At 36.4% G+C, this 15,718-nt stretch overlaps 1 protein-coding gene across 1 annotated transcript in view; it reads left to right on the top strand.

The window, feature by feature from the left end:
• LOC107727327 (ras-specific guanine nucleotide-releasing factor RalGPS1) overlaps positions 1–15,718 on the top strand; it is a 107,576-nt gene that overhangs the window by 80,446 nt on the left and 11,412 nt on the right. The window contains exons 10-11 of the mRNA XM_016537171.1: positions 12,743–12,880; positions 13,109–13,202. Of these exons, the coding sequence (XP_016392657.1) occupies positions 12,743–12,880; positions 13,109–13,202 (232 nt within the window). The remainder of the gene's footprint in view (positions 1–12,742; positions 12,881–13,108; positions 13,203–15,718) is intronic.

Raw genomic sequence — 15,718 nt, 5'->3', positions numbered from 1 at the left:
AAGGAGGGGGCTTTGTAGAAAACGAAGCGTTTGAGAGAGGCGGGGCATAGAGGACCTACAATAATGTACAGTATTTAAAAAATAATGTGTTTTTTGAACATTAAAGCATGTCAACATATTCTGTTACACCAAATACACAAAATAATGATCTTTAAAAAAGCATCATATGACCCCTTTAAACATTTTGATAGCGCCACAGTGTTTACACTTTTCTGGGGAATCAAATGAATGGCTTTCTTAAAGGTGTCTCTGTATATTAAGCTGGGATACAAGACCGTATTTTTTGCAATTTTATACCAGTATTTATCACGTCATTATGGATCCTTCTAAGTGTGTAACAGGCCATCTGCACAGGTTTTAGACATTATAGTGTTTTTAGTTCACTATAGTTTTTACTATAATATTTAATAATTTTACTATTATTACTATTGGAAATAACTGCTTTTTAAAATGTGTTTTAATATATTTTGTAAATTTTGTTCATTTATTTGAATCAGATTGAATAATTTTTAATAATTATTGAACATTGTTTTTTAGCATTGTTGGAACAATCCGTTGGTTCCATGTGTCATGATGAGGATTTGAAATTAGTTCTTAGGAAACTAGGGTTTAAAAAAAAAAATATATATATATATATATATATATATATATACAGTATATATATTAACTCCATGTGCACCATGTGTTTAAAAAGGCAGCTTAAATGTGATTTAGCTGTATTTCATCCTAGTGAACAAAAGTGACAGTGTTGTAACTCTGAAATTCATCCAAAGTGATCCCAGAGGAATAGTGCAACAACAGTCTCATGTCGAGTATTACTGTCTCCGCCACATCAAAGGGCCGAACAGAGACAGTTGCGTAAGACTGTCACTTATAACTTCCATGAAGTGTTTTTGCTGTCTGCGCTTGTGTTACGTGTAGTAATTTGCTCTTCGTACACTATTTTTCAGTATTTTTCCAGTGTCTCAGGCTGTTTCACCGCTGTTTTCACCATAAACTCGGTATTGAAATCTCCAGACATGCCAGCATAATAATGAGTTAGTTTGTTGGTAAGAGCCATTGTAAGGCTAGGTCTGCATTAGGTAGCAGTATTCTGACAGATTGTGTTTCAGGTAGTAATAGACAGCATTAGACAGTCTGCTGTTGTCATCCACTGTATGTATACATTTTACACTTGAGTGAGCAGATTGTTAAGAAGATACAAGAGTATTTTACTGGCTCTAAAGTCTCTTGCATGAGCCAAACCTATTATTTCTCTTTGCGTATTCACCTTGTGCAGCAGTAATACGTGTTTATTTAAAATATGCTTTTGGCTGCTCCTAGTTTTACACTCTGTTCCGGATTGTTAATAGCACAGTACTTGGCTGTGCAGCTCATGAAAAGTGTTTTGGGATTTATTGGCCGTGAATCCTGATGCAAACAAATCCAGATGCTCTAAATAAAACATAAAAGTTAACCACACATCATCAAATGCATTAATCAATCTTGTATTTCGTACTCGTCCCTCAGTAATCTGTCTAATGTTGTTGAGTTCCGGATGGCAGGTGTTAACACTTCCTTTCTCAGTCATCCCAGTTGTTCCTGCTCCCTGGAAAGCCCCTGATGGGAAAACCATATCCCTTGAGAAAGCCGCCACATAGCCCCACTATCACATGTGAACTCACACCTCTGGAATGTTTCTCTGCTGCTGGCCAGGCCGCAATCTCAACACCCTTCAAGCTGTTTGCTTGAAGACATGCACGCTTTTTTCCATAGCCTGCTATGAATGCAGACAGTTATGTAATTAAAGGCCCCGAACCACTGTGGCTACAAAGTGACACACATAAAATACATTTTTCCACAATTATGCACATTTAAATGTTCCTTCCATCACTGTGCAGACATGAGAATCTAGGAACAACATTACTACGATTATCACTAAATATTTTCAGAAAGGTGCATGATTGTTTTTGCTGCCTGATACAACAGAGATATTGGACTTTATACTGACACCTACTGGTGTGAATGCAGCATCACATGTATGATGCATTTCCCAGACGTAATGGGACACACGCCTTCCAAAAAGTTCAACTTTTGTCTTGTCAGTCCACAGAGTATTTTCCCAAAAGTATTGGGGATCATCAAGATGTTTTCTGGCAAAACTGAAATGAGCCTTTATGTCCTTTTTGCTCAGCTGCGGTTTTCGTCTTGGAACTCTGCCATGCAGACCATTTTTTCCCAGTCTCTTTCTTATGGTGGAGTCATGAACACTGACCTTAACTGAGGCAAGTGAGGCCTGCAGTTCTTTGGATGTTGTTGTGGGGTCTTTTGTGACCTCTTGGATGAGTCGTCGCTATGCTCTTGGGGTAATTTTGGTCGGCCGGCCACTCATGGGAAGGTTCTCCACTGTTCCATGTTTTTGCCATTTGTGAATAATAGCTCTCACTGTGGTTCGCTGGAGTCCCAAAGCTTTAGAAATGGCTTTATAACCTTTTCCAGAATGATAGATCTCAATTACTTTCTTTCTCATTTGTTTCTGAATTTCTTTGGATCTCAGCATGATGTCTAGCTTTTGAGGATCTTTTGGTCTACTTCACTTTGTCAGGCAGGTCCTATTTAAGAGATTTCTTGATTGCGAACAGGTGTGGCAGTAATCAGGCCTGGGTGTGGCTAGAGAAATTGAACTCAGGTGTGATAAACCACACTTTTAACAGGGGGGCAAACACTTCTTCACACAGGGCCATGTATTTTTGGATTTTGTTTTCCCTTAATAATAAAAACCTTCATTTAAAAACTGCATGTTGTGTTTACTTGTGTTATCTTTGACTAATATTTCAATTTGTTTGATGATCTGAAACATTAAAGTGTGACAAACATGCAAAAAAATAAGAAATCAGGAAGGGGGCCAACACTTTTTCACACCACTATATATATATATATATAGTAACATAACGTCTCAGGGAGTGATGCAAATTTGACATCTTTACCTCTTCTGACCAGTGTAATCAATCTCTCGCTATTTTTTATTTTATTAGATCGTAGAAATGCTTTTGTGGATGTTTTTGCTATTGGAACAAATAGGAATGCAAAAATTATATTTGTTGTATTTTCTATTTACCACTATAGAAGTTTACCCAACTATGATGGCTTCCTCTTCTGAGAACACTGCCAATATGAAAAAGGTGTATTGCATAAATACAGCAAATACCTCTTTTTTTTTTTTGGTTACATTTTACATGTTAACATTAGTTAAGCTAGTTACAGTGAACCTGTAATTAAGCTGTCCTTATTGAATAGTTTTGCTATAGGACAGGGTTAATAGACCTTGTTACATAATGTAAATGCTGGTGACACCATGTCCGAGAAGAGAGGAGCATAGCTGTCGGTTTTAACTTGGCTGACTATCATAAGGCGCAAACATGATGCCTTTACACTGTCCCAGAATGCATCTGGAACCACTACGTTTGTGCACTTTGTTTTTCTGAACATACTAATACTGACTTCTAATCTTTCACAGCAAAAATAGTTTTCACATTGTGTCACTGAGTTAACAGAAGTCAATTCTGCTCATTGTCATGTGAATTATTTAAGTTTTCCACACAGTCTGGTTCTCCTCAGGGTTTTGCGATGGGGCTTGTCTACCTCGTGAATAATGCTTGGCTGTTAAAGCAGCAAAGAAACAGCAGGCATTTGTGGTATTTTACCTTTCTTCTATTGGCTTTTGGCTCATAAAACTCCAACATCTAAGCAAAGGATATGATTTTTCAGTGACACTTTAGAATAGGGGAACACATTCACTATTAACTAAGAGTTTCCATGAACAAACTCCTAATGTGCTGCTTATTAATAGTTAGTAAGGTAGTTGTTAAGTTTAGGTATGGTGTAGGACAGGGGTTGGCAACTTATGGCACGTGTGCCAACATTGGCACGCAGAGGGATAATCACTGGCATGCGAGAAATAGGAAAAACTGCATTCCGACTTACATTTTGAGGTAATCATTCCTCATATAATCACACAGCATTGTTAGGAGCTATAAATACTATATATGAGAATTACCCTGTGCTAGTCTATCTGTAGACTAGATGTGCATTGTCCGGCAAACCATTCTCGTGTCCGCTGTACATACGAGGCGCTTCAGATCAATGCTGTGCCGTGCTTTTGCATTGGTTAAGTCCGTGTAGCTTCAGTCACACTACACGATTGAGACAGCTTACAGTCAGGGCCGTCGCAAGTGTGGGGTGAAAGGTGGTGACAATTATAGGGGCCCCCACTGTCCAAGGGCCACACTAAATCCAGTAGTTAATATATTCCCCTACTCTTATATGAATCATTTTAGTATATATATTACAAAGTCAGCTTGTATGCCTGAGAGTTTGATGAAAACCTTAGATAAAAACCTTAGTTAGCAAATTAGTTAAAAATGCTTTCCAAATATCTCTCTCCCCTTCATAAAATGGTTTAGTCTGATGGTTATTAATTATTTTGGCTCAGTCAGCTACAAAAAGGAGAGGGACCCAATAAAATCGCAGGTCCCGCCCCAGCTAGTGAACAGAGCCAATCAGAGTTGATGCTGCTCCGAGAACAGTTACTGTAAAGTTACAGTTGAAGTGAGACTGACTGAAAATGCTGGGGGGAAAAAATCTGGGTACCAGTAACGTCATGGGAAGGAGAGGGAGGCCAGGAGAACTGCATAATCAGTCTATCAAAACGTTCTTTTGCAAGACAGGTTAGTGCACTGTAGGGATTTCATTGTGATGGGATGCTGTGCACCTGATCATTTCGCTGGCCGATTTACTTTTACGGTAATGGGACACCTAAGAGCTGCTGCCCGCGCCCTCATGCCGGTACATGTCATTATATCGGTGCGCACCGGCTGAACGATTGCGTGCCCAAAGTTCAAAGTTCCCCTATTTCTGTGCTACAATGTAGTTATGTTGTATAATACAAAGAGAAAGGCAGGTCACATGGATTGTTGCTGATGTGATAGTCTATATTTAAGATAACAACACTCTCCAAAAAAAGAAAAAGAAAAACGTGAATACATCTCACTGTGCTGATGGTTACATTTATTAACTTTATTTAATAAAATATTATGCAGTAGCATATTATTTTCATCAAAAATGAAGACAATGATCAATTCAAGAGGTTTTATTTTACATGTGACTGCAATCTTTCACATTCCTGAACATTTACCTTACCTGACTGGAAATACAAACAATACATTTATATTGCTTGTAAGCCTACTTATATTACTGGTTGGTTTATTTTATCATTGTATTCATTTCTTGTCTCGTGTTGTTAATTTATTAGTTTGTACTGATTGATTGATTGATTAAAACTGTGTTTCAAGTTATTACCCGTTTAATGCCATTTTGATGTAATATTTTTATCAACTATGTACTGTATAGCCTATAAAATTATATAAAATAAGCGAAAGCAACATTTATATTGCTTTTGCTGTTGTCCAATAAACCCAGGCACACGTACGTCTACAAGATGTGTTTTGAAGAGCATTTCATTAAGAAAACATCTGTTGTGTACAAACATCAGATAAACATCTTTTAAAAAGCCGTTTTACATACATTCTAAATCATAAACATCTTAAAGACATTTTCTAAATGTCTGTATGACATCTGATAAGAAACATCTTAGAGACAACCATTATTTGTATGTATGTATGTATTTTCTGTTTTGTAAATTGATCTGAAATTAAGTAATTTCTCAGGCTTAAAAAGTTTCCTTATGACTAAGAAAAATCATGTTATGTTGATGGCACAAGAACATAAGCCACATTTGTTAGCCCTATCCAACCAAACATTTTTGCAGTGTAGCATTGCCAGTCATTACCAAAAAAACAACCCTCAGCTGCTTTATAGGCATACAACTTGTGTACTCAGTCCAGTCATTTTGCCAGTGTACGTTATGCACCAATTACTGAGGTTATGAGCACATGAAACCAGTCTTGGTAAGTCATATCCAACTGCTTTGAAATGCGGTGACTGTCATATATTGAGAACGTTGTATTTTGTTATGTAAAATTGCTTCTTGTACTTGTCATAGCAGTGTGTGATGTGGTTCAAAGCATTGTTATTTTACTATTGTTTATATACTATTTTATTAATATTTTGAATTAGATTTTTAAAATGTTTTATATATTTTTTTTTTCTGTTTAGATAACTTCAACTAAAATTACTTAGTCAGGCAACATTTCTATTCTTCAAGTTTTTTAAGTTTGTTTTTTATCTAATATTTTATTTTAGCTTTATTTCAAATAATGAAAATGATTTTAATAGTTTTAGTTTTAGTTAACAATAACAACACTAATTCATAGTACATATTAATTTTATCCACACTCTGTCTGCTTATGTAATATGAATAGCACTGCATTCATTTCTATATTGATTAGAAATATATTTATTTTTATCATGGAATTATTTATTTGTGAAATCCCCTTTTAAAATATATAGTCAAAGTTCAGGACTGGGCATCCAGCCTTATCAGTGTCCTAAATGCTTTCGATATTTATAGACCAAAATCTGTGGCTGTCCCATTTGAGGAATCGCTGTGGTTAACTCGCATATGATCATGTTTACTTATTATTAGTAATAAGTCACAGGTGAAGCATATCAATCATTGATCATCTGAGACATGTCAGCATTTATTTTAATAACCAAGATTGAGTTATTTTCAGTGAAACATTTCCTCAGCCGTTGTGATTTACATCCTCCTTCTCTGTGAAAGTCACACTATATCCTTAAATTATTGGCTTGAGAGATACAAGTGAGTTATATTTCAAGGAACATAAACCTTGAAGTCTGTAAATGTCTTTGGCTGTAATGGTCCCTGGTTTTAGGAACCTTAGCGCTGCGCCAGACAGAAAGAACACGCTTCAGCCACACTCCCTGTTCTATTCATGGACATCAGGATCGGACGGCTGCTCCTGAATTCCACAAGTGTTCAAATATCACCTGCTCATTTTCAGGTCCTCCTGATAGGCATCATTAGGGAATGAAGTGACATTGGTAACTCTTGACAGATCACTTGGCCTTTTTTGTCTTTTTCTCACAATACCCCTGTTTTCAATCATTTTTGATAATCTGTGAGGTTGACAGTGCTAACATTAGTGATTGACAGCAAAGAATAACCAGCAAACCATATGCCTCTTTCCACACATGCGTCAATGAGTGACAGACAACTAGTTGTCAAGACTAGTTGCAGCACATAGTGTATGTATTAAACATCGTCTCTAAATTTGGTTGAGTCCTGAAAAGTTACTTCAGATATAGAATGAGATTGTCAATCTCTTTTATTGCTGAAGTGTGTACTCACGCTGTGATCAGCAGCAGCTGGATGCAATAATCGCATGCCAATGTGCATTGGCTCGTTTAGTTTACACTCGAAGTAGATTGGTCCCTCTAAGCGAGATCCCAATTCGTCGGTCATCCGACGTGACGTCGAGAGTGACCGACTGAAAGGGAACCGTTTTTAGCACTCCATATTTGACTGATATCTGTATTCTGCTGCTATGTGAACAGTTTTCTTAGACCTTTTTCTGTCTTTCGCTTTATGAACCTGGCATTGGAAACCAGCCACTGTTACACTTATTTCCAGGAAATCTTACTCACTCTTGTTCATTGTGCCCCATAAAGTTGTAAAATCTCAGAAGCCTAGAATAGACCTGGCTGAAGACAAATATATAATTATTTGTAATTAGAATATGTTTCATGCCAAATAAAACCATCTTGATTTTTTCTCTGGTTTGTCAAGCTAACATTCTCTTTTTCCTCTTTTTAATTTTGCTAAATATAAATTCCTAATGAAACTGAATCGCTTTTCTAACTAGCCACTAAATATAATGACAAGAAATAGAATATTTTGTCCTGGCAGTCTGAAAGAAATTGTTTTTAATTATTTAATTAAGTTTGTGAAAATTGCTTCTCCCTCAAAAATATTTAACATCAGTTTATAATATCTGCTTAATTTTGAGCACATTTTTTGGGAAATGCTTTGGACTAATTCACATATTTAACATTTAAATAATTTCTTGCCATTATCTTTATAGATGATTAGAGAATTCTTTCTCTACAATCTTTTCATATTTAAAATCATAACTGAAGTTGACCAATAGAAGGCAGCTGAAGTAATGGTCATGCACTTTTATTACCGGTTTGGTTTTGCTAGTGTAACTGAATCCAGTGAAGAGGTCAATGAGCTACTTCACTCTTCACAGGAAGCATGTCAGGGTCAATCTCAGCTGTACAGCTGACCTCTGACAAACTCTCACCCACACACGTGCTAGACTATTTCTGTGACTTTAATGACAGTTTCAGTGTCTGGTATAACTCCAGATTCTATATTGGTGCAGCAGATTTTTTTTGTCAGTTTTGTGTCTTTTCATTTTATGGGGCAGCTGCAAAGTCACAAATCATTTTGGCTACAGTACTACTGAGCCAGTTGTTACATGTCAAATCAAATTATATTTTAGTTATTTTTATGTTTTTGAAAGAAGTCTCTAATACTCGTCAAGGCTGCATTTATTTGATCAAAATACAGTAAAACGGTGAAATATTATTACAATTTAAAAACTTTTTATAATCATATATTTAAAATGTCAATTATTCCTGTAATGGCAAAGCTGAATGTTCAGCATCATTACTCCAGTCTTCAGTGTCACATGATCCTTCAGAAATCATTCTGATATGCTGATTTGGTGCTCAAGAAACATTTCTAATTATTATCAATGTTGATAATGGTTGTGCTGCTTAATATTTTTGTGGATACTCCGATACATTTTTTACGTTTTTTTTTTTTTTCACTTTTGATCAATTTAATGCTTTCTTGCTAAAAAAAAAAACAATTACTTGAGCCAAACCTTTGACTGAAATCCATTTAACCCTGTATTTTTTCAACTGAAATCACAGTGTGCTAATGCTATTGACAAACTCATAAAAATGTCATTCAGCCATCAGAAAGAGGTGGTAATACACATCAGATCTGAATAACGAGGGCTGTCAACTACAGAGATGAGCTGTTTATTCCAGCACAAAACGAGGTGTTAAAACTATCCACTTCTGACCACTTGAGCAGAACATTGACCATATTGTACAAGCGATGATTACAGTGTGAACAAGTGTGGCAGAGCAGTTTTATAGCTACTGAAAGTTCTTAGCTGCACAGATTCACTTTTCAGCCAGTCAGTTTACTGATCCAACATATTCCACTTGCTTCACTCACTGAAAGTGTCCACCCTCACCTTCCTGTAATTTAGTACTAGTTAAAGGTGCACTGAGCGATTTTTGCTAAACGATGTTGATATTTGAAAGCACCAAAACAAACACGCCCATACCCCAACAGGACATCGCCCCTATTTTGATAACTCTGCCCCACACGTACATACACAACCCTGGCAGCGACGATGGCGGAATCTGCTATGCCTGCCGGCCGCAGCATATTCAAGCAAAAGCCAACACAGAATAGTTGTGTGAAAAAGCAAAATCAACATAACTCACTGATCAAGAAGAAACAAAGCAACCTCTGCGTCCGATTCCAGGCCTTCCCACTCGAGTTTCTCCACCGCTGGAAAGCTGCTCCAATATTTTCATGGGTCCTACCTCTTGCCTGATCGTAACCCTTCTTTTTAATGTTTTGTTCCTCTATTCCTATTTTTTTATCTGCCATATCTCGCTATCTATAGTCGATCTGCTAATATCCGTCCTGTGCACTCACTGAGTGCTCTCTTCTCATTACTAGATACGCCCCTTACTGCTGATTGGTTGCGAGGTTGTTTTGGGACTCGGTCCGACACTGTGGTCAAAAGTGTTTTTCAAAAATCGCTAAGTGCATCTTTAAGCCTATTTTCTACCTATTTTCAGATAGTCTTTAGGCTTGTCGTGAGAAAGCGTATACATCCCACAGCCTGTGTAAATCTCATCTTAGCTCTTCAGTTATTGACTAATTGTGCTCATTAACAGACTCATAACCTCTACCTGCTGATTAGCAAGCTGCTTTGTAGATCCTGTAGTGGAAACAGAACTCTAACAAGCAAGCAAGAGCATTAAGGCAATCGCTCCAGGCCACCGTTTTCAGTCCAGACACTGTGTGCCGTTTAGTTTTTGTCCCTGTCGCCTGACAATTACCAGTGTGCTTGAAAATCCTGGAGAGAGTCCTCTCTGAACTATCTGTGTAAATGTGGTAAAAGTGGGGTGAGGGGCCACTAAAGTGGAAAGTGGGAAGCCTTGAAGTTTCACAACAGTTCAGTAAATAAGTGTACTATAAATAGGTGTAAAAACAGTGTAATAGGCCTACACTATGCCTCAAAGTACTGTACTGTAGGACATCTGTTTGAAAGTGATAAATAAGTTTGTGGAGAATAGTATATGGACTTTGTTAATTTTTCACTTTTGATGTTTTTTGTAAAGCCATCTTTAAGGGATAGTTCGCCAAAAAAAAAAGACTTTCTTCCTTCTATGGAACATGAATGGTATTATTTTGAAGAATAGCTGATGCGCTACCATTCAAAAGTTTGGGGTCGGTGAGATTTTTTTAAAATGTTTTTTCAAGAAGTTTCTTATACTTACCAAGGCTGCATTTATTTGATCAAAAATACAGTAAAACATATTGTTACATTTTAAAATAACTGTAATCATGTGATAGCAAATCTGAATTTTCATTAGTCATGACTCCAATCATCAGTCACATGAACATAGCTCATAGTTTCACAATGCAAATGTGTTACCCCGTGACGTGTAGCAATCACGAATCACGGAAGTGGGATTCGAATTACTGACGTTTAGGCTGTTCAGAGTTGATTCTTTCTATTGGGAGACAATAACTTTTTTTATCATGCACTTTAAACTTTACAACTTTGGAGATCATTTACATTCACATACAGCTACGTTACACACTGCATGAAAGGCAATATTCGAAATGGCATAATAGGGGCACTTTAATAGTGAATAGTGCTCCCTTATCTAAAGTGTTAGCAAACTGACAAAACAGCACCATAAAAGTGTTATAAAAGTCCATATGACTCATGCTAAATATTTATGAACAATTTTTTCAGATCTTTTGAACTGATCTTCTTCAACTCGCTGATTAAACATACAGCTTTTTATCATATGTACCGTATTGTCCCGAATATAAGACGATGTTTTTTGTGGCCGAACCAGTTATTAGGTTTAGGGGGCATACACTTTTTCACACAGGGCCATGTAGTTTTGGGTTTTGTTTTCCCTTAATAATAAAAACCTTCATTTAAAAACTGCATGTTGTGTTCACTTGTGTTATCTTTTACTAATATTTAAATTTGTTTGATGATCTGAAACACTAAAGTGTGACAAACATGCAAAAAAATAAGAAATCAGGAAGGGGGCCAACACTTTTTCACACCACTGTATATATATACATATACTACACAAATTATATATTTGTGCCATCCATTGCAATGGCGGAAGCGCTTTCCCTTTATAATCACTAAAAGCTGTCACTCATATTGGTTCATCGCGATCTCACAAAGTTACATTATAATCAATTAAGTTCTCTATGCTGAATCTCTTATTTACATCGCGTCTACACTTTGTTATAATGAGATAATGCTGAACGCAACACCAGAACAAAAACTGCGGCAATTTAAGCGGTGAGTGGATTCTAACTTAAATGCCTCTGATTGGCTGTTGGGTTCAAGAAATCAACAGATATGTCTGTGATTGGCTACATTGCTCAACGCTGCAAAAGATGTTGAAATAGAAACCGATCTCCAAAGCGCAAACCATAAAGCACTGGATAGTTTGCCAAATCTGCAATGAAATGCCATTATTACAGCATTAACTGAGGGTGCTATTGATTTAGTTTGAGCACCCCCGTAGAATCGGGCCTGGATGTAACCGATTAGCTGGTTGAAAATCGATTCAAATATGTGACGATTCAAATCGGTTGAGATGACAAACAAATCGCAATACAACTGGAGTAGGAGTTTATATGAATGAATCTCTGAGGGGAACTGACTATCTTTAGAAAAGTTTACGTGGTATTTTCTTTTCATCTTGCCTCTGAACAATGCATATTAAAGTAGTGTTCATAAGCGCAGCTCTGCTTTGTTTACAGCGGTAACCCAGGAAACACTGTATCATTGCTGTTCATAAGTGCCACCTGCTGTCAGAGAGTGCATCTGCATCTCATTCAGCTCGTCTGCGGTTTCGTTCAGATATGTTTTATGTAGTATAGTTTCACAAAACTAAAGTCAGACCATTCTGTTTTTGCTTCAAATTTCGAAATTATACAGCCTAATTTAGATTAAAAACTACTCATGCTGCATGCAGGCTATGCTGCATCTTTGTTTGGATCATGATTAAAATCCAGTGGTTGCCTCTAATTTTAAATGGAAAGAGCACAGACAAAGCCTTAGTTTGTTCATATTAAGAGATTTATTTTATTTGTGTAACTTGTTTGATTTGGGGTTTGTTTTAAAATGTCTAGTTTTGTTATATTTCAATTTCACAAAGAAACGTGTAGCAATAGCCTAATAAAATGGCACCTTTTAATTTACTGTATAATGTCTTCAATCTCATTTTGTTGTGAGAAAAAATGTGAGAAAATCTAATCGTGAAATCAAAATCGTGAATCGAATCGAATCGAATCATGAGTTGAGTGAATTGTTACATCCCTACTGGAAAGTATTAAAATCTTCACCTTTTGTGTTAATTATGAAATGATCTCCCTCTCTACCTGTGTCTATAAACACGTTTTCTTCTCTGTTTACATTAGGAATTTACCTGTTTGATATGACCTACATTGACTCCGCCTACCCTGCTTCTGATAGCATCATCGAGACTGAGCAAAGAACCAATCAGATGAACAATCTACTGCGCATCATCTCTGATCTACAGGTGTCCTGTAACTATGGTAAGTTGCTTCCAAAAACATATTCATTTTCATTTGATTATATGCGTGATTATGGAAATACCATTTAGTTTTTACATTTCATCTTTCTTTTCATATTATGTAATGTTCAGATCTCATTAAAGGGAAAAAAAGGAAATCTAAATGGAAACAATATAAACAGTAAACCTGCACGCAGTGTACTGATGTGAGAATTCAAATTGCATCTCCACATTTCTACACACCCCACAGATCATTTGGTCATGTTACCACACGTGCAGAAGTATTTGATGTCAGTGCGCTACATCGAGGAGCTCCAAAAGTTTGTGGAGGATGACAATTACACGTAAGTTCCCCAAACACGTTGTAATGCTCAGTAGCCTTTATTTAGCTGAACTGATTGTTTTGGGTGATTTTAGCTTTGCGTTCTGCCCTGCAATTTACTGCATTTAATAAACGTCTATGCCAGCTTTCACTTTAAACTACCCACATCTGTAAGACCCCCATAAACTGAGACCTTCCCTTGTTTTAACACTTAATTTTGCACAGCTGCCTATGGTATTTATTAAAACATGTGCTGTCTGTGGACTTTATGTCTTCTTGGTTTGGCTGCATGGCCCACAGGCCAACCAAACACCTAATTTACTGGCCACAGCTGCACCAGCTTGGCATGACTTTATGCTACAATATAATCCCTATTTCCTTTACCTCAGGCTTCATAAACATGTGAAGCCCATAATGTATTTTCCTAGTACAGTCTTATATAATATGGTTTTCTGAAAAACTGGGTCAGACATGTGGTGAGGTATGACAAATTAATGTTATAAATGAGATTTCGAAAACAGAATTTTAAAAGTATCATTTTTGAAATGCTTTGATGTTACATGCTACGCATGTTATGTATTATGCATACATGTGGCTGGCTGGCTGCCTCTACAAAGACAAGCATAGCACTGATGTTTTCATCATCGTTAAATGAGTTTTCCCTGTTTCCTCCGGAACTTTCTTCACTCCTACTGTGTGGTCCCGTCTGTCTGTCTCGCACAAAGGGCAGGTGGTTTTATTGCAATCCAGTCTCTTGCCGTCTAGACACTTATAAACGCAACATCAAGAATTATCTGGATGCCCATATTTCCACTTTTTCCATGTGGAAATATGGGCATCTTCAACACTTAAACTTCAACACTTGAAGTTACTTGAAAGCCATATACAGTCAAAACAAAAATTATTCAGGCACCAGATATAATTTTTGATATTTTTTTACTAGTGGGTGCAGGACACTATAGTTCATTTATGTAAGTGAGGATAGCAAAATAAAATAAACTGTGACATATTATACCCAAAAATTATTCATAGAGTGGATTACTAGTAAAACTGATTAAAATTTGGGACCAAAAATTATTCAGACACTTTCTGGGAAAAAAAAAAAATTGAAGTTGAGGTTTGCATGAAGCTGACAGCATGTCCAGGAGACTACAGACTGTCATTAAAGGGGTCATATGATGCTGCTAAAAAGAACATTATTTTGTGTATTTGGTTTATCAAGCTGAATTTGTTCTGACTCAGTTTTTTCTTGAGTTCTTGTCATATTTTATTACCATTTTCTAAACTATAGCGAACAAACTGTGATAATGTGTGAAATGTTGAAAGTGTCTGAATAATTTTTGGTTTGACTGTATATATCGAAAGCAAGCCATACATACATATATATATACCATCCAACCTGACAGAACTGGAGAGGATTTGCAAGGAGGAATGGCAGAGGATCCCCAATTCCAGGTGTGAAAAACTTGTTGCATTTTTCCCAAAAAGACTCATGGCTGTATTAGATCAAAGGGGTGCTTCTACTAAATACTGAGCATTTTTCAGTTTTTCTTTTTTAATAAATCTGCAAAAATTTCAACAATTCTGTGTTTTTCTGTCAATATGGGGTGCTGTGTGTACATTAATGAGGAAAAAAAATTAACTTAAATGATTTTAGCAAATGGCTGCAATATAACAAAGAGTGAAAAATTTAAGGGGGTCTGAATACTTTCCGTACCCACTGTATATATGTCTATATATATATTTGTGCACACACACATTACCCAGTTTTAAAAAGTTTTGGGGAACGTTATGGGGTAAAGCTCAGTGCAAAATGGAAAATAAAAGTCTTAACTAGCAAATGCTAACCTTAACTAGCTTAGCCAACTTTTACCACTCAATGTTATTTACAGTTATTGTTTTTGAACTTTGCTCCAAAAACTATACTCTTTCTGTAAAAAAAAATTATCAGTATTATCTTTTCCCATAAGAGAGTTGTCAAAAAAAATTTGAATTTCGAATATTCGTCGAATTAAAAATAAAAATCCCAATTTTAGGTGTGCGTCAGGCAGCCTTATCAGTGGTGCACGAAATGCGACGACGATGTAAGTGTCATTGCATTTTAATGTTTTTGTTAGTCTATCCAGTTGAACCCACTAGATGCGGCGCTGCTACGTTGTTCATTCACAATATTGCGGGAAAAAAGAACATCAATGCGGAGATGATGTTGTTTACATCAAAACCGAAACCAAACCGTTCACACACAACGCATATTTAGCACATTTTCTAGAGGGACATCTATCACCGTTGCACTCGCGTTTCGCACAAGAGATGTTTAGAAAGCCATGGAAAATTTATGTAAGTTCAACTTTTTAAAAACATGTCTCAAGACTTTATGGCGGCTTTCCCCCATCCGACTGCATCTCAAGTTTTTAAATGAAGAAAGTACTCTTTGTGATTGGTTTTCGGTCCTTTCTATTAAACTATACATGCATGCATGATGCTGTACATGCTGTAATGAAGCAACTTTTTTAATTATATAAGGTTTATAAACATTAT

Source organism: Sinocyclocheilus rhinocerous, unplaced genomic scaffold (assembly GCF_001515625.1).
Source record: "Sinocyclocheilus rhinocerous isolate Xijiao unplaced genomic scaffold, SAMN03320098_v1.1 scaffold1298, whole genome shotgun sequence".
In the NCBI taxonomy this organism is placed as follows: domain Eukaryota; kingdom Metazoa; phylum Chordata; class Actinopteri; order Cypriniformes; family Cyprinidae; genus Sinocyclocheilus; species Sinocyclocheilus rhinocerous.
The sequence above is the reverse complement of the archived record's forward strand: the minus strand, read 5'-3'. Positions and strand labels throughout refer to the sequence as shown.